The sequence below is a fragment of the Micromys minutus genome (assembly GCF_963924665.1).
Source record: "Micromys minutus genome assembly, chromosome: 10".
In the NCBI taxonomy this organism is placed as follows: domain Eukaryota; kingdom Metazoa; phylum Chordata; class Mammalia; order Rodentia; family Muridae; genus Micromys; species Micromys minutus.
In genome coordinates, this window is record NC_137979.1 from 17,154,272 (window position 1) to 17,176,730 (window position 22,459).

Consider the following 22,459-nt stretch of genomic DNA (forward strand, 5'->3'; position numbering starts at 1 on the left):
GGACGGAATAACATACATGGTTCATCCAAAGCCTAAAAACTGTACAGAGCAGGAAGCATCATCCAGACTCAAATGAAACATCAGCATCGGAGGTCAAACCAATGTTTGGAATGTGGCAATAAGGTTCCTCCCCCCAGCTTCATTTTCATGCTAAGCTTTGCCTCTGGATCTGTGGTTCCGATTGCGCACAAACACAATGAGAAGTTTCTCATGCAGACCCTTTCAAGCACAAAGCAGATCAAGGAATGTCAGAACACATTTCATGCTCCCTTTAGACTCTTCTGTAAGAGAAGGCAGCGGCCTTAGCAGCTACTGATGGTGATGCCACTCGGTCCTATTATGTCTTAATTCACTGCCAGGCTCTGTCCTCTCAAATCCATATTCATTGCCAGGAGAGCTTGTTCACTTGCAGCAAGTGGCTATAAGCATCGGGTTGAAGTCCTTAGTTAGATACAGAGAGGCAACGTGTAGTCTGGTTGATCAATCAGCAACTCATGGTGAGAAAGGCCAGGCATCATTCACAGCGGACTGAGGGTTTGAGGCCCTCTGAATGCCACCATTCAGATATGTGTGCACACACGCATTTGCATACATATGTGTATGTGTATATCTACATACTCCACACACACATGTATAGAACTATGTATGTGCACACATCTGTGTTTCCTTCCCTACAATAAGATTGGGTGGCTTCCAGAGTAGCAGTCACCAAAACCACTCAGTGTTCAAACATTTTTTTTTTCCTTTTACAAGTAGACAATGGAATGATTTCTAAATCTTTGGTTTATCAAAAAAAAAAAAAAAAAAAAAAAAAAAAAAGACAACTTGTCAAAAAATTCACAACATTGTTGATTATTTTCTCTATAAGTGCACAGTGAACTTTTTTTTTTTTTACAAAAGAATAAAACAGTGCCTTGGTGACTTAAATTAAAACAAAACAAAACAGCAACAGCTACTTTCTACAGCATGCAACATTAATACTTGAATTGGCGCCGCCACAGCGAGCCTCTGGGAGACTCGGGCAATCTGTATGGTCTTCCTCAGTTCCCAGTGCCCTGACCAAACACAGGACAAGGAGAACTCCTCAAGACAATGGTCCTTTACTCTCCCATTGTCTACAATGTGCACTCGTATTCTCATTTGGAAGATTGACTGAAGCACTCTCCCCTCGACATGGCACCCTGACTTAATCTTCACTCTGTAATGATCTTCAATTTCTCCAGAGCAACACAAACCAAAGATTGTCCATAAATCAAACAAGATTGTTTTTTTTTTTTTTAAAAAAGAGAGAGCTTTGTGACCAATGGGTCACATCCCCAGTTTCTTCCTAAGGAAATTCTTGCAAATTCTGTTTGCAGCCAATGAGCATGAGAAGAATGAGTTTGGCAAGAGAGTTTGGACTTTGTTCTAAAAAAATGGCTTTAATAGGAGTATGTTAGCTTGTTAGAGCTAAGACTTCTCCTCAGAGAGAGAGAGAGAGAGAGAGAGAGACAGAGAGACAGAGAGAGAGAAAGAGAGAGAGAAAGAGAGAGACAGAGAGACAGAGAGAGAGACAGAGAGACAGAGAGAGAAAGACCGAGAGACAGAGAGAGAGAGAGAGAGAGAGAGAGAGAGAGAGAGAGAGAGAGAGAGAGTCAAAAGCAAAAGAGTCACAAAGGATTGGTGTCTTGAAAGAAAAGTACTGAAAGGAAGACGAACTAAGGTGGATTTCATTTGTCTACAATAAGGAAAGAAAAGTAGAAAAAATAAGTTGGCCCTGTGTGTTACTTCTGTAACAGCATCCATGGGATTCTTTCCTGGAATGTTCAATGGCATTGTTGTAATTCTAACTTGTCCCAGTAGGGCTTCCTGGGCCTCCAGTTGCCTTTCTGATCATCTATCTCTAGCCTTTGGAACTAGAAGTAGTAGTGTTTGAGAGCCTCAGGAGTCTCCATCCATGGCATGAAGTTTCTGTGGTTCAAGTTTCTCACCTGCTATGTATCACCGATGAACACAGAGGCAGCAGGAAAAACTGGTCTACTGACTAAAAAGCACCGTGTCCCCAGTGGATCCTCTGGGCAACACTAGTGAGTTGTCACCAGTGATCACCAGTTCAGTAGGACCATTTGGGGGTTGAGGGACACCAAGTTGCTTTCCTGGGAATTGATTAGTCTGTCCCTCTGACCATTCTGATTATTCTCCCTTAAGGACTCTATTGGCTGAAACAGGCCCTGCTCTTCTGAAAGATAGAAGATGGACACAGGGGGGCGCTGCCTCAAACACAGGATGGCTTCTGGCATATCTGAGGGACCAGCTTCCCTTCACTCCCTGAGGAGGCTTTGTTTTCCTTCTACCGAAAGTTTAGTAAATTCATAACAAAAGATAATGGTGTCAGCCTATGTCCCAATAATGCCTGAGACAGACTATAATGTGAACTTGTGCCCCAGTAATGCCTGAAACAAACTGTGGGCTAAAAAATAATAATAATAATAATACTGGCATGAGATAAGGCAGCGAAAAATCATTTTTGGCATTCTTATTCTGACAAGGCACATTTTTGAATGCATCACTGAAGTTATTAACAGTTATCAAATGCTGGTAGATATTACATTAGACATATTTTAACGACTGACTCCTGTTCTGGATGGTTGTCACAGAAACCTCCTTTTGCTGTTTCTTCTTTCCTCCCCATTTTTGCCCCCTTCGTCGTTTGGATCACACATTTCTGGTTGTGTGCTTTCCCTCCAACCATGGAATTCCTACTGAGCTCTCTTAGCACTTGTATCTCAGGTATTTACCATTGCTGTAAGTGGAGGTCCATAGGGGAATTCAAATTGAGATCTGTGACATCCAGAAAATCGATGTTGAAAATGCTGGGCCCACTGGAGGTCAGGTTGCTGAAGCCTGGCGTGGAACTAGGCGGAGTAAGGTCCAACCATTCCATTGTTTCCCAAGGAGATTCCGTGAAGCTCAGCTGCAGACCACTGCTGTCCACAGATGGAGGTGACAACTGTGTATGCATAGGCGAGAGGGGACCGGGCAGGAGCTCGTGAGCACTGAAGAGATCTTCTGCAGCCTTCCCTGGGAGGCCATCCATGATCCCATCAAAAGGAGGCTCCTCACTTCCGATTTTGAGAAGGGTGACATCACTCACCTTTCCTATGGGGCTGTGAGAATTCAGTAAGACTTCCAGGTGTTCATCACTGTCAGTGGCATAGTGCTCAAAGGACATCGGGCCTCCTGAAGATGCCTGTTCAAAGGAAGACGAGGGCTTGGGGAGGATGGTGGTTGGGCTGCAGGAGGATCCAGGTATCTTTGGAATCTTTTGAAGACATGAATGATCTTCCCTGGCATCAGCTGGCATTTCTGTGGGCAAAGCATAGTGTGCACTGTGAAATCATCCCAAACTGAACATACATGATGGGTCTTCAGAATCAATGAGTTGCTCTAAGGAAAGCAGAGAAGATGGTCATGCTTCCCTGCTCAGCACTTAACCTGGGCTTGCGCCTACCTGCTCTGTCCTTCCATTTCCTCTTTCCTAGGTTTCCTGAAATACACCATGCCTTGAAACATCTACTTTGTTATTTTCAAACTCTTCCCAGCCGGTTTCTTCACTCCATTCACTACAACTGGCTGTCACCAGAGGACATGGTATCTCCGTCATCCCACAACTATTTTTCTCTTGATACTCCCTTCTCACCAGTCCTCGGGGGTTTTGAGGCCAGCCTGTCCCCCTATTGTAGGCCTGTTGATCACACTTCTGATGCTGCTGGAAACAGTTCCCGCAGCTCACAATCATTTTGCCAGGTCAGTATTTCTTATATTTTTTAAGACCACAGCATCCTTAGCCATCACACACTCATGCTGGTTTCTCAGCTCCCTGGTTTTCCCATCTCCTCCAGCGAGGCCAGCATCTCTGCTGTATACCTGGAGCCTTGTCTTTGCATAGCGCATCCTTCCAAGAGCTCTGTCTTAAACAGGATGTCCCACGCTCTCTGTCCTTCTTCTTTCCCCTCTCTACCTCATGTATGGAGTGTTCCAGAGCAATTATTTCTAAGGCCCTCTCAGTCACCTCACCCACTGGCTGTCAACTGACCATTGCATCTCAGTACCTCCCACATCTCTTCTTTCTGTCTCTGGACCATACTCTCCCACCCGCTCTTACAGTTATTCCTACCCTTTTGCCCTTCTTTTCTAGGTTAGCAACACTCTCCACCCTGATAAGTTCACATCTACTTTATCTTAGCCTGCCCCAGTTGCATGTAATTGATCTGATTGCATTTAATTCTACCTTACGAACCTGCATTTCTCTAGAAAATTCAACTCATTCATGAGTAACTCGTGGTTAGTCTTTCCTAAACTCCCCCACAGTCCCCTCTGTGTCCTCACTGTTTGGCATCCTTGCCACATTCTTCAGCAAAAAGGAGGACCATCTGGTGTTACTGGTCATATTCTGTCACAAAATTGAAATACGCCTGTGGATCTGTGCCCATCCCCTTCATCCTGCTTGTTATGGCGAGAAAAGCCAGTTCCCGAGGTCACTGTCTGTCTGGCAGAAGAGACTACATTCCAGAGAAGTGAGAAATTATCTGATGGAGAACTGAGCTTAGCCTGGTGCCTGGCACTCCATCTACGAGTCCCTTTACTGCCACCTGTTAAACCTCCAATGCTGTTGACTAAGTTCACCCCTGAGTTCTCATTTGACCTTCACACATGCTCTCTCTGATTCACACACTAGGCACAGGTCCCGTAACGTTTCTTAAATAAATAGACAGTTGGGTTAAAGAACACCCTGGTTGCTTTCATTGCTAAGCGGAGGAACATGTAAGCATGAAGGAGCGTCCAGCGGGAGATTGACTTTGAGTAGTGAGCACAGTACTTTCACTATCTTCTCAATTGTTTCCTTTTTTTTTTTTTTTTTTTTTTTTTTGTGGGATTAGAACAGCAGAAAAAGGATGTAGCATCAGAACACACTTATGGAGTCAGGGATGGGTTCGAAGGCAACATGCAAAGTATCCTCAGGATAAAGGTGCTGAGGAAGCATCATCCACTGTGCTAACAAAGCACACCTGAAGCCCAGAGGAAGCAACTCTACCAGCAGACCACCCAGTGTACCTGACTCAGTATGCCGCTGACCTTGGTCATAGGAGGCCAAGTCCTAGAGTGTGCATGAGTGTGGAGGGGCCTGGCAGACAATGGAGGGAGTCTCTTACCTCCACTTTCAATGAGGACATCCAAGAGTTCATCCATCTGCTGACTCCGAGTCATTTGCTATTGCAAAGCAGCCAAAAGAGAGAAGAGAGGTTAGAAGGCAATGGTTACTTCTGTGTGGAGACACTAGAAACAGCCCTGCTTGCTTAAAGATTCCAAACACTTGCTTAAGGCCCTAGAGACAGAATTAGGCTTGCTTGGGGATTCAACACAGCAGAGTGAAATTGAACATAACATAAAAACCTGCAAGCTTAGTCTTCCAAAGTATACATTCACCCGTTAGTACAATCATCGGCATTATGTATCCACAGAGCTCTTTTAATCTGAGAAACTACAACTCTTCGCCCATTAAACAATACCCTTTGATACCCTTTTGCCAACACCAGCAGTCAGTATTCTCCTTCCTGTCTCTATGAATTTGTCTACTCTTGACTGTGTGAATCTACCACATTGGTATTGTCATTTACCTGTTGGATACTTGGGGTGTTTCTACTTCTGGTTGAAGTGAATAATATTGCTATGAGATTAGTTAGATTGGCTAAAGGACTTTGGTCTGTGCTGATCCGATCTGTGTTTGATTAAATTGAACACAGATAATCCACTGAGCTAGATAATCCAGCACATTAAACAAAAATGAGAAGGGACAGAACAGTGATCCTCGCCTCATCATTCAGGTTGGTTGTCTGGGGAGTTTCCATCTCAGGACCAGGCATCTTCATACACACCATATAACCCTTTCTCACATTGGAAGTAACTTATGTATACCTCTGCTTGGCTGCTATGGAAGTGGGCTTCAATAATCTTGATTCCTCTTGCAAAATCTGAGTGTCTACCCTCGCCTCTGACCATCTGAACTGTCACACAGAGTCATACATCTCCAGAGCTTTTCAGACATGAGAAAGCCTACTTGGAATGGCATCATCTTAGAGCAAAGAAGACCTTACTTCCTTGGTTTTAATTTCAGGAGACCAGATATGAGGTTGTACCCGACACAGATGCTCTTTTCTGAGTTGGTTCCATAGCTATGTCCATTTGATGTCATATATAGGCTCAAACTGCTTGAACTACTCATTTTTCAGCATTCTTAGGGGTTTATGTCTAGGAACCCTCACTCCTGGGTTCCAAAATCTTCAGGTGCTTGTCTATTATATGAAATGATTTAGTAATTGCATAAAACCTACACCTGTCTCCACGCCTTGCACATTATCTCTGGAGCTTATTACCTAACACGATGTGAATGCTGTGGGAAAGACTAACATCCTAAATGGCTTGGGGACCAGGGACAAGAAGAAGGGATGTATGCTCAGTACAGATGGAACAGTCACATGTCTAACATAGCAGGTGGGACTTGCCTCTTGATGCTCTAATGCACATGCTGGAGAGGCCATAGGTCTGTGAAATGGCCAGAGGCAGATTCAAGACAAGGCAGATAGTCAGTCCTTTCATCTGGATGGGCTCCATAGCACATTTGGCACGCAGCAAGCTCAAAGCTTGCTTGTGGGAACTTTCAGCCCTTATTTGTCTAATGTGTTCAAGCTGGTAGGATGCAGACACAGAGGGCTGACTACATTAAAGCACTCATGTGGTTTCCTTTTCTTACTTTTTAAATTCGGAAGCTTTTCAAGCACAGATGTGTCAGAGTCAATGGACCTCCTTGAATCGACTACTCAGATTCAACAGCCATCAACATTGTGCCAAGGTCATTGAGTTTTAAAGCTAAGGAGTTGAGAACCTATAGTATTGAGAATTGCCCTCAGAGTTGAGCACCTATCACAGCCAAACAATGAGGCAAGTACATTATCCATAATCCTTACAGAGTAAATACCTTTATTTTCTTAAAGAGAAGTTCAGGGTATATCCAACCTTAGTGACAGTGGTAGGTGACAAAGTTGGCACTAAGGCCAGGCCTTGAAAAATGTCTTGCTTTGTCTGTTCTCCCTATATTGCTCAGCTGTTACAAGCATTCCTCAGCTTTCCATGGGGTTATAGCCAAATAAAGACACCATAAACTATCATAGACCAAAATGCTTTGCACACACATGGCCCACTGCCCTTCCTAGCTCAGCAGCACAGCAGGCTGCAGAGCACCTGCTTCTCTTGTAGGTCCATCAATTAGGAATTGTGGCACACTATGCCTGGCCAACACCCACAACGCTGTCCCACACGCTGTGAGCTCACAATAAAGCCCAAGTTCAAAATGCAGCTTAGACTGAATGTACACCATTTTATAATACCATAAAGTAGAAAAGTCATCCACAGAGCCATCCTAACTTGGAATTATCTGTACACACATACAGCACTCATATGGATCCACTTTGCTAACTCTATTGGGGAAGCACCCAGCCTGTTCAGTATCAGAACATACAAAACACACAATGCTCAGTACTCTGGAGTTATTTCCATTGGGTCCATTTATTGAACTGGAGAGATCAAACCATGTGGTTACCTGCTTCACAGCATCTTCATAGGATGGGGGCTGGGTTATCTCTGAAACTGCTGAACTTGACTTAGCAAAGGTTGGGGATGGAATTGAAAATGTTGGCCCCACCTTGTCAGAAGATTGTAAACCAGTCATCTGCAAGTGGATAGACAATTCAAAGAACAACATTCAATCATGGCCCCACGGAACAGTGCTTGTGTTCCAGAAACCACATGCTATGTGAAGACAAATGCCAAGGACTAATAATGTGAGATGAGAAGGTAACAAACACAGCTAATAGGTTAACACCATTTCATGCTACTGTGGATTTATTCTTTGTGGAATCTTAGCATGGAACTCACAGATTTATTTTCTTCTCTAAAGTGTACCCTTTTCTCTTCTCTTCTCTCCTCTCCTTCCTTCCTTCCTTCCTCCCTCCCTTCCTTCCTTCCTTTCTTTCCTTCCTTCTTCTCTTTTCTTAAAATTTTATTTTATTTTATTTGAGAGAGGGTCTCACTGTGTATCTTGGAACTCACTATATAGACCAGACTAAACTTAAAGCCGCCCAGAGACCTACCTGCCTCTGCCTCCTGGGTTCTGGGATTTAAGGCAAGTGCCTCCACACCTAACAGATGCATCCTTTCCTACTAGATAACGAAGAAGAGGCATGGGCTCAATCCATCACAAAGAAGTTCTTCAATGCAGGGATTTTTCAGACTAATTCATCCTTGGGCCAATTCATTCCAAACTAGATCATATTCTAACGATTTCAGTGAGAGTGGTGCTCCCTGGGTGCCTAGCCTGTGAGAGCTTCTACCCCTTTGTTGACTTCAGACATGGGGCTTTGTTACACCTTGTCCACATTTTGCCTCTTACTCTCTTTGCTCTGGGAACTTTTCTCATCCTGACTCTTCACATTCCTAATCCTTTCGCCAGCATGTGAGCACCATCTCTTATATTTTTTGCAGAGACTCAGCTCTGAACCCCAGATTCTCATTTCTTTACAATGAATCTATCAGGTGCCCACCTGTGTCTTCAACACCATTCTCTTCCCAACCCCTATTTCAGTCCATACCCTCACAGAAACCGGTTTCTTGTCAGCCTCTCCAGTACTGACCTTTGGATGAATAACTGGGCTTTTGGGACAAGGGTTGAGCCCAGAATTGTGACTGCTGTCTGCTTGGGGGCCAGAGAAAGGCTGATGGAGGCTGGAAGATGGGGGAGAGAAGCTAGGAGGGTGACCTTCGTGTGCTCCTGAATTCTGTAGAAAGGAATATGTGACAGATTAAAGAGCAGCATACTTGAGTGTGGCTTTAGCTGACACTTCTGGCCTCTATCTTTGGCCCCAGGTTTCTGATATTTACAAAGCTTCCTGAATCCTATTAGCAGGTGACCATATCTAAGGTGTTGACCATGGGTTACAGACTTCCACTAGGTCTCACAGCATAGACTCCGCACAGCCCCCCTGTGTAAGCATCCAAGTATGACTCCAGCCATTACCTAGTTTTAGGAACCTAAATTTTCCTGTAACCATGCTTTCTGCAGTCTGCCTACTTATCTCTGTTCTCATAGAATGCCTGCTTTCTATTTAGATTCCTAAGACTTCTCAGCTTCTTGGACAAAAGGCAATTCTACTAAAGTCCTGACAAAGTCTTCTCCTTTTCAGTGCTACCCGTGAAATGCAAGCTGTTCACAAAGCCTTCTAGAACTCTGTTAGCTCCGCCCCATCAACCTGTCTCCTACCCATGTGTTCCGTGCCTGGAGATTTCATGACGTATGTCAGTCATGTTATTTGTTCTTCGTGAAATTGCTACTGTCCCACAGAGTCTTTGTAAACAACACATGATTGCATTGTCATATTCCTCCCAACAGCTGGAAAAATCCTGGCCCAAGCCATGTCCCAAGGTTTCTTTACATTTGTCGCCTAGGACACCATGAATGCAATAGATGTTTATGAATGGTGTTGATAGCTATTTTAGTCCCCATTTCTCTCAGCATGTCCTCACAGCCGTGGGTACCACTGGTGTGAATGTGTTGTTCAGGTAGGCTTGTGAAAGTGTGTTCTCATTACTTCTAGTCAGGCTTCACACCCCGTAGGATGGAAACATTTTATTATGAACTTTGAAGGCAACTAATCCTGGGGTTCTAGGCAGTGAATTCAGACTCCCTGGGTCTCACTTTTCTCAATGGCAAATAAGAACGCTAAACTGGAGCTGTAGGGTTGCTGTGACCTCAAACAAGATAACTCCTGTTCATGATTCTTAATACTTGGTACTTGGCAGGTCCTTAATATGGGCTGTCTTGGATTTGACAGTCTTTGACGATGTAGTTTTCTTCTTCGAATTGTTGCCTGTATACTTTCTTAATAACCCATTAGTTTTGTGAAGAAAAGAAAAGTCTTTGCTGATCTTATTGGGCGTACTCTTTGAACTGTTATTCCCGCTCATCTTTTGAAGCTCTTCTGTTCTGTCCCAGCCGCTCACAGCCTTTCACTGGGATCCTTCTGTGTTCTACCGGTTCTGTCGCTGAGACCTTTCTCTGATGCTGCTTCGCCCATGCCTCCATCCCAAATACTAACAATGTTTCCTCCTTGACCTCTCTCAAGGTTCCATATTCCTGAGCCTTTCGGTGGAGACTGTAACCTTCCAGCCTTCTCACACAAAACAGCTCCTCTCTACTTTCACCGAAAGATGGATCATCTATTTCCTTGAGGCCTGTCACCTGTTCTCCCCCAGGAGTAGAGTGGCTAGAGTGGGGCACACAGTATGTCTTAATAAATATTTGAGAAGAACGTAAGGGAACAATAAGCACTTTCTCACGAACAGTCTGTCTCCGCCCCCGCCCCGCCCCCAAATGTGGTGTTAGGATATAGCCTAAGTAGCCTCAAACTCACAGCAATCTCCTGCCTCAGCTTCCAGAATACTGAAATCCCAGGCCAGTAGTATCATGTCTAACTTCCTTTTGGTTACCTTGATAGAATGATTTGGGCTATGACAAGAGTTGATATCAATTAGCCAAACAATAGCAAAACATTGCTTGGGGCCTCATAGATAAAGTTATGTTGGAAAGTTACTCATTGTTGCAAGTTGTGTATGCTACAAGAGTAAAGAAACTATGATTTCCAGACATTTGCCTTCCAAGCCTTTTAGAGAGTAAGTCTGCCAACCAATGATGTAAAGGGCGGTGGTAAAGGCTTAAGGTTGGTAGAGTCAGTGAGGTGCAGCCTAGCTTCTTGTAAACCCTACCCAGCTCTTTAATGGTAGGTGCTAACCCCCTGCCTCCTGAAAAAGATACCGCTGGGTGAGGCCCTAGGTGCTTACCTGTGCGCACCCTTGGCTGCTGTTGGGTGATGAGACCCCATGGTTCTCTCTCGGCGCCCCAGAGGAGGAGGCCAGGAAGTAATGGTTGTTGGGTGATGGGGGCAGGCTGATGTGCTGTGGGCTCTTCAGGGTCCCCAGGGGTGAGTTCTGAGGGGAGCACTGGGGGCTGAGAAATGTGGAGGAGAGTACAGGAGTCTGACCTGAGGACTCCACACAGTGAGGCAGCAGCTGAGCAGTCTCACAGGCCGGAGGGGGAGTATCAGAGCTGTGACCCTGTCCCTTCCCAGATGCCTGCTGGGCTGCAAAGGGACAGCTAGAGACATCTTCCTGCTTGATGCTGGTGGCCAAGAAGGACAATGGCTTCTGGTCGCTGCAGCCACTTTTCTGCTTCTGAAGCTGCATCCTGAGCTCTTCCACCTGCCGCTGCTCTTGCCGAAGTTTCCAGGTGAGCTGGTTGATCACCTTCTGCTTCTCCACCAGCATCTTGTCCTTCTCAGAGTCTAGCCCGTCAGGCTCGGAGGGGCCCGAGCCCCCATTCAGGCTGCTCAGCAGACTCTCATCCGTACAGGCGGGCACTGGAGATGCATGCAGGCCGAAGCCAGGTGACGCGTCGGTGAAGGTGTCTGGCAGGGATCCTGCAGCAGACAGGTCAGATGAGGCGGGAGAGATGGGTGGGCTGGAGCTGGTGCTGCCAAAGTGGTAGAAGCCTGACGGGGAGGACTGATAACTGGGCAAAGTGTTGGGCGTGACCGGAAAGGTGACAGTTGTGATGTCCCCAAAGTTGGGCACAGGGTTGCCAGCACAATCCTGAAAGGGTCGAAGCCGGTCCACCAGTGCTGTCTTGGTGCCTGACACTGGCAAACCCCGGATTCGAAGCTGTTGTCTTAACTCTGACACCTAAAGGAATATGGGGTCCATTAGTGCAGGGTCATGTGACAGTGCATTTGTATTAGTTATTAAGGGAGCTTTGCGATACACATAGGGAAATTAACAATATCCATCTACTTCTCTATTAATATTTCTTTGGATTTTCTCTCCTGTCTCTGATTTTGGCCATTTCACACAACTTTAACAACTCTTAAAAAAACAAAAACAAAACAAAACAAAACACCTTTATCACCTCATAAGTCCATCATAATGTGAATTCAAAAACATAGGGAGAACACCTAACTTGTAGAACAAGCCAGTTGAGCTTTGAGGCCTTCACAGAGCATCAGCCATTCCTAGAGGCCATCCCTGCGCCCAATAGAAGAACCAGCAGCTATCACTAGTTCAGGAGTCAAAAAGCAGTTCAAATATGACATGCACATCTTTTCACAACACTGTACATAACAAATAAACATATTTGGAGCCACTGTAGTGAAGACCGTCTGTGCCTTGTTTTTCATGGCCATACTCATAGGGACACTTTTCTTACCCTAATGGTCAAGTCACCTAACCCACAGCTCTCCAACCCCATATCAGCCTGCTTTATGCCTACAGGAGAATGACATCTTCCTGGGTTTAGATACACAAGTCTAACAGTAATCTGAAACAATTATCAGGCTTCTTCTACCTCGTGCTCATCCCCAAATCTAAACATATCCCTGCTCACAAGAAGGACTTGATGGAAAGCACAGATTGTGGGCTTTTCTGAAGATTCGCTTCAGTAGGTCTGTGATGGGAACCAGGATCTTTCATTTATACCAATTCCAGTGATCAGACTTTGAGAGCAAGACTTTATATGAGGAAGGGGGCATAGGGAAGCTTATGTACACATATATGCAAATGTGTATCTGTTCAGGAGGTGGAACCCAGGGCCTTGTACATGGTAGACCAGTTGTCTACTCTTGAGTTACCCTCCAATTCCTCAGCCTCTGGGGTTTTGGTTTTGTCTTCATTTTGTCTGGCTGGCCTCTGACCCTACCTCTGTAGTGTTGTGATTACAGACATACCTCACCATGTTGTATTGTGGGAATACATTGGGTCCATTAACTTACATGACAGGGTGGTAGAAATTGCATATTGAAAAAAGCATCTGGTGGTAAAACCAGACCATTCCTGGTCTTAGCCTCATAATCCTCTGTGCTCCCTCTTTGAAGTGGGATATTAATCCCTGCCTTATATATTTTGCAAGGGCATACATGGATTTGGTTGTGCAGTATACAGCCATTATTATTATTATACGAATACACATGTAATTAATTCATTGCCAAATTCTTTTAATGTTCACAAGTTATAAACTATGAGATATATACAAGCACAGGAACTGGTTAAATAAAAATTACTGTAAATGATGAGGTACCAAATATCCACTAAGCCTAAAGCTATGAAAGTTTGCTGACCTTGTGAGAAGAGTAACTGTGTATAGTTTATTATTAACTGAAAGAATGTTTGAGATGATCCTATTTTAAATAAATTAAATGATGCATGCATACATTTAAACTTATGTTTGCTTATAAAGTTATCTGGTGACTACGTGCTAGAATACTAGACAGTGTGTTCTTTATTGAATTTTATAAATAGTTCATATAGACACATCACTTCTATAATTAAGTCAGGAAACATATTAAACACCTAAAGTCCAATGGCTCCATAAAGCAGAAGAATGCATAGGGAAAACTTTCTGTAGGGAAGGAGCTTTTGAGCATAAAAGCAAATAAAGTGATCATAAAAATATCCACAACCAAAAGTTAAACCAAAATCAAAAAGCAAACAAAAATGCAAGTTCTAATAGCAATCCTTAGAAAGAAATCAAACACAGCATAAACACTAAATTCCAAAATAGGAACACATCAAGTGTTTGATTACCTATAGTTGTAAAGAGGTGTGGTCCCGGGAGTGAGAGTATGTGTTGCTTTTGCAGAGGGCCCAGGTTTGATTCCCAGCACTAACATGGCATTTTAAAACCACCTATAACTCCTGTTTCAGGGGATCTGACACTCTCTCTTGATCTCTGTGTGCACCTAGCATGCACACAGTACACTTATATGTATGATGGTGAAACACACATACATATAAAACAAATAAAGACAAACAAAAATTACCAACAACAACAAAAAGCTGAGACTGAATATCAAAATAGGTAAGGCATCTGACCCAACTCTTTATAAACAAAACACAGGTTTTTTTAAGTCCTAAAATATGTGTGTTTGATCATGAGTAATGTAAAAAGTAATGCAATTAAATTAAAGGTATATTTTGATTCACCCAATAACAGGTAAATGAGTAGGAGGCTTGTGAGTGAGTGAAGTATCTTAACTGTCTTCCTGTTTAAGGTAGCTCTTTGCAAATAATGTCTGTGAGCTGGTGAGATGTGCACTCTCTCTCTTCCAGCATCACTGAGCTGGGGGGCTGCCTCTTCACGTGCACTGGGACACACATGGGCAGGTTCACTTTGGAGTGAAGCTGCTTTAACAGGTGTCTCTACAGTAGACTGTTTGGGAGAGAGAAATTTAATTATATCCTTCAAGATCTTTAAAAAGTATTAAGAGTAGGGCTTTTGGGTGTTTGGGGGGGTTGTTTGGTTTTGTTTGCTTGTTTGTTTGTTTTGAGACAGCATTTCTCTATGTAGCTCTGGCTGTCCTTGAACTTGATGTATAGATCATGCTGGCCTTGAACTTACTTAGATACGCCTGCTTCTGCCTCCTGTGTGCTGGGACCAAAGGCAAGCACTGCCGAGTCTGGCTTAAAAATATATTAATGTATTTTAAACCAGAAATTTAACTATTTCTGAGAAACATAACCAGAGAAGATAGTAGATATATGAACAGAGGGCACTGATACCCTCTTCTGAATAGTGAAACCTTTGGCTGAAAGTTTTTTTTTTTTTTTTTTTTTTTTTAATGTACAGGAGTGGAATGCTAGCTAGACGACAGAGTGATTTGCTGTTATTAAAAATACCACTTTTATTGAATATTAAACGTCACGGAAAATATTCATGGTGTGTTAAGGAAAGCATGTCAGAAATTTACGGGCAGCCTAATTATTTAAAAGTAGTTGTTGTCAAGCAAAATGTGTTCATATGCATTTCAGGCTGGAAGAAACATAACGTCATGTTTCTCTGGCACTTGTCTATTAAGATGCCATTTACATTGCTGTACACGATCATGTTTCAGCTTTAAAATGTCACTGTCCAACAACGAAGAGCTCTGAGGAAGCACCACAGCCTTTTAGCAGCCACTCTTGCTGGCAGCCAACGGGCTCCCTCTCTTCAGAGGCTTGCTGGACATTTTTTTTTTCCCTTTCAAATTTCCTGGTTTGAAAGAGTGCAAGATAGCAGCTCATTATTGTTTTAATTTTGAGTTACTTAAAATTAATGAGTTCTACACTTATTTTTAGAATCTGTTCTTGCACCGAATAATTTAGGCTACATTATTAAATAATGCAGATCACAGTCTAAAATAAAATGAATACATGTTGAGTTCAGTTCCCTTAAAATGTCAGATCATGTGGCCACGTGGGCTTGCTTGAGATGAAGGCTTGTGCGTACATCTCTCTACACTCACTAGTGGTCTAATTATTGGTAACTCTGAGATCATTTATCATGGAAGAATTCTAACATACTCAAAAGAAGATAGAAATCCACAGAGAACTCACACCGGCATCAAACAACCTCAGTAATCGGCAACTGATGCCAATCTCTGTCCTTTCTACTTAAATTGTTTCAAGACCAATTATGTGACTTAATTCGTACACAGCTTTGTGCATACCTCCAAAAGGAAGGAGCTCTTAAGCACATGAACAACAGCACCATCTACCTCACCTTAAAATGGACAGTTTCTTAATTTTCATCGTTCCTACCCCCATTCTCCCTCACATGAAAAACCACTAGTCTCTCTCTCTGTCTCTCTCTCTCTGTCTCTCTCTCTGTCTCTCTCTCTGTCTCTCTCTCTGTCTCTCTCTGTCTCTCTCTGTCTCTCTCTGTCTCTCTCTGTCTCTCTCTCTCTCTCTCTCTCTCTCTCTGTGTGTGTGTGTGTGTGTGTAAGCCAGAGGCCAACCTCAGGGTTTTTGTCTGTCTATCTGTCTCCCTCTCCCCCTCTCTGAGACAGGGTCTGTCATTGTCCTGGAGATCACACAACTGAGTTAGATTTTCTGGCCAGAGAGCCCCAGAGATCCCTCTGTGACTGCCTCCCTGGTGCTGGGGCTGCTGGTGGGACTCAAACTCGGGTGCTCATGCTTGCATGGCCAGCACTTTATCCACAGGTATCTCCCCAGTCCTGTAAGGAGAAACCCAACTTCCCCCAGTGTTCTTCACTTTTACACTGTGCAACAGGCACTAGAGAAACACCAGCTATACTGTGTTACCTTCCAGATCATCTCAAGGGAGGATCACCTTCGTAAACCGCCCATCCCATCCTTTGGCAGAGATGAGCACACAATGAACTTCCTTTATTCTCTGTCTGGCCTCCTCCCACCTCTTTTCTTCTCAGTCATTTGTCTTTCTCTCATGATCTCCCTCACTTTCCTAGTTCCAGCGTTGCTCGACTCTAGCTCCTGACCCTATGCCCTGAAGCACAGCTGAGCTGAGGGAGGTCCATGTGTTTCAAATTCTAGAAACGGGCTAGGTTTGCTCTCGGTTGCTATTCAGCCTTCCCAACCTGAATGAAGCTGTCTCTGGTCCTTCTCCTCCAACCCTGCAATTCTGCCCTTCATAGAACTGTCCCAGGATACAAGAACACACGGACATGTCTTCTCACACACCAAGTGAGAGGTCTCAAGCTTCCTCCCTTCAGCCTTCCTTTCTATTCTCATCGTTTACAGTAATAGCAAAGCTTTTGCTATCAGCCTTTTAAACTGGAGCTCCATTCATCACTAATAAACGGACTGACTTGTTTGTAATTGAACCCCTTTAAAACTATGGCTTCTTAATTTTAATTTTTAAAAACTTGGCTCTAAGATTGACCTTACCAGATAGGAGTATACATCAAGTGGCTAGTTTAAAAAAAAATTCTAGCTACTGTCACTATGACCAGCATGTTCTTGACCTGTCCTAATTATGTGATTGTCACCAACCAATGATTCTCCTCTTGGAAACCACCTTTGGGAACTCTCCTCTGCCTAATGGCATCAGAAGTTCTAGACTATGTTTTCTCTGGGGCTTTCCAGCCATTAAACAAGTACTCCCTATGGTCCTTCTGTCATGGTCCTGATAACTTATGTTCTGGGTCTGTGGCTTTTCAAGTGTGAGCTAAGACAGTTCATCAGGTATTTGAGCCATTGCAGTCAGCTGATTTCACTTAATGGCATATCTTCAGGTAAGATGGCATCTTTTATCTCTGTGGATTTATGATGTGGGGAATCAAGGGGCTGATTTCATGGCTCCAAAGAGTATTATTGTAAATTTGGCATCTTCATGTAGGTGTGCAGGTACCAGACAAAAATAAGAAGTAGAGGAACTTTTGCGATCGGGATTATCTTATTGGTTCTTGGAAGCCATTGGAATATTCTTCAATTTGGAATAACTGATATTCTCTACCCCACAAAAAAAATCAAATTAAGAGTTAGGGGTGGAAATGGGGGTAATAATTAAGACCGAGAATGAAGAAATGGCAAGGACCAGTTCAGTAAAGACTGTGAGGATCTTTAAGGATGCAGGGTTTAAGAAAAAGGTTACAAGATGGTTTGGGGAGAGCAGTTCAGTTGGTAGCATGGGAACCAGGCAAGTGTCATCTGTGGTAATCCGATGAGCATGTGGATAAGATTCATACACTGCAGAGACTATACACAGTCTGCTCTGCCTCCGTCTGGATGCTGGACTGAAGGGGAACCTGTCGATCAGCATTGAGGAGCGCTTTGGAACACACCAGGTTCAACTAGAAACCCAGTGTCATTTAAGCGAATATAGATCCCTGTGCTCTGTGATCTGCAATATGTTGCTGGCATTCATGTTCCATTGAATAAGCTGTCACATCAGGGCAGAAGTCCCCAGATTTGGGAACATAAGAGAAAATTGTTTTAAGTTATATTATGGACAGAGGGCTGCTAACATTGTTTCTTACTCAGGGAAGAACAAGATACTCATTTAACAACTGGTTAAAAGAACCCAAGCCACTTGACTTCCATCAGTACAGTCAGTACTTTCCAAAGGAAAGGCAACTTTAAAACTCAAAAAAATGTTGGGAAGAAATACAGGCACATCAGCTATATGGATTGCTCTGAGATACATGAAAAGTAACCCCCATGGGTTCTGTTTTACTTTTTCACCAGAGATCACCAAAGATTCATCATGAAGTTTACCATTGCTTTAGAACATTCTGGAAGTTTTATAAGTTGCACCTTTCCTCTGTGCTAAGCTCTATTCCAACTGTTTCTTAGTAACTCATTTATGCTAATGAGAAATCTCAGATGCAACAGAAAATACCAGATTGCTCCAACAGCCTGGGGAAGCTGAGGCTGGGCCTGCAGGTTTGAGTTTGGCCATTGCACCATAAATTCTGCAACACCCATTGGTCTTTTTCCACACCTTCTCTCCTTCTATGTTTTACTCAAGAAATCAGATCAAATTGTATACCTTGAGATCATCCAGGTTTGGTGGAAGGGGGCCTGGCTTGAGTGAAGAAACACCAGTTTGTCCAGAAAGGCTATTTTTGACTGGGGACAGAGGGGTATTATTCAGTGGTGTTGAGGAAGAATTCGGGTTTCTGGTCATCTGTTCGTTTGGTTCTCTGAAAAACAAAGAGGTGCTTATAATACAATACAATCAGACCTGTGTGGGTGGAGCCAGTGTGGGCGGGGCCTTGTGGGCAGGACCAGTGTGGGCGGAGCTTGGGTCAGTGAGGTAACAAATCAGTAGAAGAAGGTGGGAGAGGGGAAACAACTTGAACTAAATAACACATGCAGAAAATTCCTAGCTTCATTCTGAGGACACAGAAAGGCATAATGGAGTCTGGGGCATAGGTCCACCCATACAGGTTTACCCATGATCTAGCTGAAGCACTCTTCTGGAGAGGCCTGAGCATGGTGTATGAATCTTGATTATGCTCAGCTTTAGATATAATTGAAGGTGGGCAAAGGCAGGTGAAACAATCCCCATGTTAACTGTGTGGGTGAGGATGCTAACCATGTAGAATGTGAATAGGGCCTGGCGATATAGGCACACAGCCTGGGCTCAAGGGCCAGTCTCAAAAGCTGCCACTGAGCTCTTTAGCAGTGACCTCACACTGCCAGCAAAGTCAATTCTGCACTCTTAGACATTCCACCGTTTAGTTTGGAAACACTAAGAATTTCCCTTCCCTATGGTTCTGACAGTGTATGCATCTTTTCTAAAGACAGTCATAAGCCAAACATGTCAGAGAATGACATGGTGTAATACAGGATACACTGGTCCCAAAGAGCTGACCCAGCAGGACTTAGACAGAGAAGCCATCCTCTACCGCTGTCCAGGATCCCGTACCTCAGCTTGAGGGACTCACTTGAGGTGTGTTTGGTGCATCCCAGGGTAGCTGAACCGCTGCTGCTGCTGCTGTTGTTGCTGCTGCTGCTGTTGCTGCTGCTGCTGTTGCTGTTGCTGTTGCTGCTGACTGAGGATCTGTAGCTGCAGGAATAGCTGTTGTTGCTGGAGCAGCCGGGCATAGGCAGAGTCCATGGGTGGGGGCGATTTCTCTGCCTTCTGGTCCGGGGGGATGTACTGGTGGTATTTTAGCTTCTTCACTTTTGGTTTGGGGTCTTTGGGCTTTTTGTGGCGGTTCTTACTATCACCCAATGACTTGGACTGCAAAAATGAAGGGAAACACGGGCTATGTTGTAGGGGATGCTTAGAAGGTTTTTCCTCAAATTCTGGGAATACAGTAAAGTATGGTGCGTAGCTCCCAACAGTGTTCATCTATCAGGTTAGCAGCTCTGACACATCACTACCCTCACGGGACGTGGGCACTTTACACCTTACAAGGTTCTTGGATCTTTCCCGGAGTGGAGTTCAATGGAAGCCTATGTTTCAATAGCTTATGTGAAACCTATAGATAGCTTAGCACTCCTGTGTGGTGGTCACTCGTGAGAGCGTATGTAAGCGTTTCAAGTTAAACGTGAGGTAAGTCAACTTGCTCACAATGTGAACTCACATGAAATTAGCATTGTGTCTGCTGATCTAGAATGGCGTTCTCAATCTGAAACACACCTGTAGACTTGTCTTCCCTTACAGTCAAAAATGCCCGTATCTGACAGGAAACCACACCCTCTGAGATACTGGGTGGTCTACCCACCCACTGTACCCTTTCTAGGAGTCACTCACCATACACTATGATCTGCACACAGTGAGGGGGTAAGGGCACAACTTTGGGACTTTAGAAAAATGTTTGAATATTAATATGATAGAAGTTCACTATATATAAGTTTCATCACATGTAAGATGAAGAAAACATCATTTTGCAACTTAATGTCCAGTATAAAGGTCACAAAAAGGTCATCATAGAAGCAGGCTTGAGAGAAAAGAAACACTTGCTGCCAAACACACACTCACACACACACACACACACAGGATTTTTTTTAAGAATCATAAAAGTAACAAGGGTTAAGTCTATTAACACAGAGTAGTAAAAATGTCCAAACCAGATTTTTTTAAAGGTGGTTCGAAGGAAGAGCATTGGGCATCAAATTGGAAGGAAAGTGTAGTACCATCATTGTACAGAAGAGGGAGCTCCTGAATAGCTGGCAGGCACAGACTACAGGGGCGGCCTCCAGACTTCAACTAGGAGCACGTTTGACTGCGACCTCCAAAGAGCCTACAGCATTCCTTCTTTACTGACTCAGGCACCTTGTAGCTGCAGGCGCTTTTGGTTTCTGAGTCTTCCTCTCTGAGGCTAATGAATAATGATCAGGACTATTTTTGTGAGTGTGGTGGCTTTATTTCACTCTCCCACTAATCGATTGGCCTTTTTTGTTAATTCATCATATTTCCGTCTGGGGTGAGTTTCTGCAGGGTCTGGTGACCAGCCCCTCCCGGCTTAGCTGCTGCTCAGGCCTCATCCCCTCAGGCTTTGATGGGGAAGGACTGCTGCTGACTCAGGGCTGCTGGAGATGCTGCTGTTCCCCCCTACATTGCCTTCGCACGGGCACCAGGAACATTCCAGAAGGTAGAGTGTAACGAATGTTATTGATGTAACACACATTATGGTTTCAGTCTTTCTGTGATTACAGGGGATACTTTATCTCTATTTGCATGTTTCCTTTTCTCTTCACAACTCACAGGACACAGAAGATGTACACATGCATTGTCCTAAGGGTGGGCCAGGTGTAGATCCACTGTGGCGTTCAAGTCCCAGGCTGCGGGACTCATCAAATGGAAAAAGAAAGTGGGCACCCTATGGATAGAAACTCCAAGACTTCCGAATGCAGCACTGATTCAAATCTTCGAGCACACTCGCGAGCACACACACATACACACACACCCTTTACCAAATCACAGGAGACAGTTCTTCATCACAGCATCCTGGTATCCTAACCACCTGTGCACTCTCCTGCCTCCTTCGCCTTTAGCGTGCTGCCACCTGCAACAATCCTGCTGTCTGCCCTGGGCTCACTTTCAAAGCTGACTCCATCTTGAGAAGTTCGTATGCCCTCCTTGCTCAGCACGTTGAGGGTGCGGGACAGTGGTCACATCACTCCTGAGGAAGTGAGGGGGAATGGAATCTAACCTCCATTCCCCTGCCTAGGCAAGAGAGCCTCTTTTATTTTTGATGTAATGTACAAGGAACATTTTCTGTGCATTCACACTTTTGTGTGGACATCTTCTGGTCAGCCCCATAAAATCCCCATTGCTCCCAAATGAATGGTTTATCAACAAGCCATCACTCCACGCTCTCCCCTCTTCATGGCTGCCAATCTCGTTACATATTAGTTTGGACATTGGTATACATGAAACCCTGTTGAGCATATTCTGTGTCTGTTGTGCTCTACACGATGTTTTCAAGGTCAGTTTATGTTGCGGTAGTGTCACTGTGGCATTGTTTTAATGGCAGGTGACACTATGGCATCCCTTTTTATGGCTGAATGATATTTAGTGGCATGGCTCCATCATGACTTCATCCATCCATCACATGGTGGGCATTTGACTTGGTTCAATCTTGAAAATATGACAAATGGTGTCGCTGTGAAGACTCTGTGAAGAATGTTTAGTTCCTTCTGGTGTATACCTAGGACTGGAGTTGCTGGACCATGTAGTAAATCCATACTTAATTCACTGAGGAATGACAAACCTTTCCACAGCAGTTCCAAGAGTTTTGCATCTCCGGCCTGTAGTGTGTAGGGCTTCCAGCTTTCCTGCATCTTTGTAGGCACTTATTATTACCATGCTTGTGATGCATGCTCTTTTAGTGCACATGAAATGATATTTCATTGGGTTTTAACTTTGCACCTCCCTAAGGACTAAACACATCGAGACTGTTCTCATATGCTTCTCAAAAACTCCTAGATTTCTAGAGGGATATCTGCCCAAACCTCTGCACATCTTTCATACTTAACACAAGACACTGTGATAGCTCAGGATAGTCTGAAAACCCAGCTACACTATAGAGGATGGGGTGGTATTTTCCTGGATTGTGACTCGACCTCTTGG

The 22,459-nt window shown here is 44.0% G+C and overlaps 1 protein-coding gene across 2 annotated transcripts in view; it reads right to left on the reverse strand.

Annotated features, from left to right (window-relative positions):
* Positions 1 to 2,773: 2,773 nt before the first annotated feature.
* The window catches only part of MYOCD (myocardin), a gene marked incomplete at both ends in the record, with an annotated part of 88,785 nt that continues 69,099 nt past the window's right edge, over positions 2,774 to 22,459 (reverse strand). The window contains 7 exons of one of the 2 annotated variants that reach the window (XM_080923295.1): positions 2,774 to 3,345; positions 5,193 to 5,250; positions 7,637 to 7,765; positions 8,727 to 8,870; positions 10,930 to 11,826; positions 18,422 to 18,575; positions 19,323 to 19,621. In XM_080923295.1, the coding sequence (XP_080779421.1) occupies positions 2,774 to 3,345; positions 5,193 to 5,250; positions 7,637 to 7,765; positions 8,727 to 8,870; positions 10,930 to 11,826; positions 18,422 to 18,575; positions 19,323 to 19,621 (2,253 nt within the window). The remainder of the gene's footprint in view (positions 3,346 to 5,192; positions 5,251 to 7,636; positions 7,766 to 8,726; positions 8,871 to 10,929; positions 11,827 to 18,421; positions 18,576 to 19,322; positions 19,622 to 22,459) is intronic. The other variant, XM_080923296.1, reaches the window with a different exon arrangement.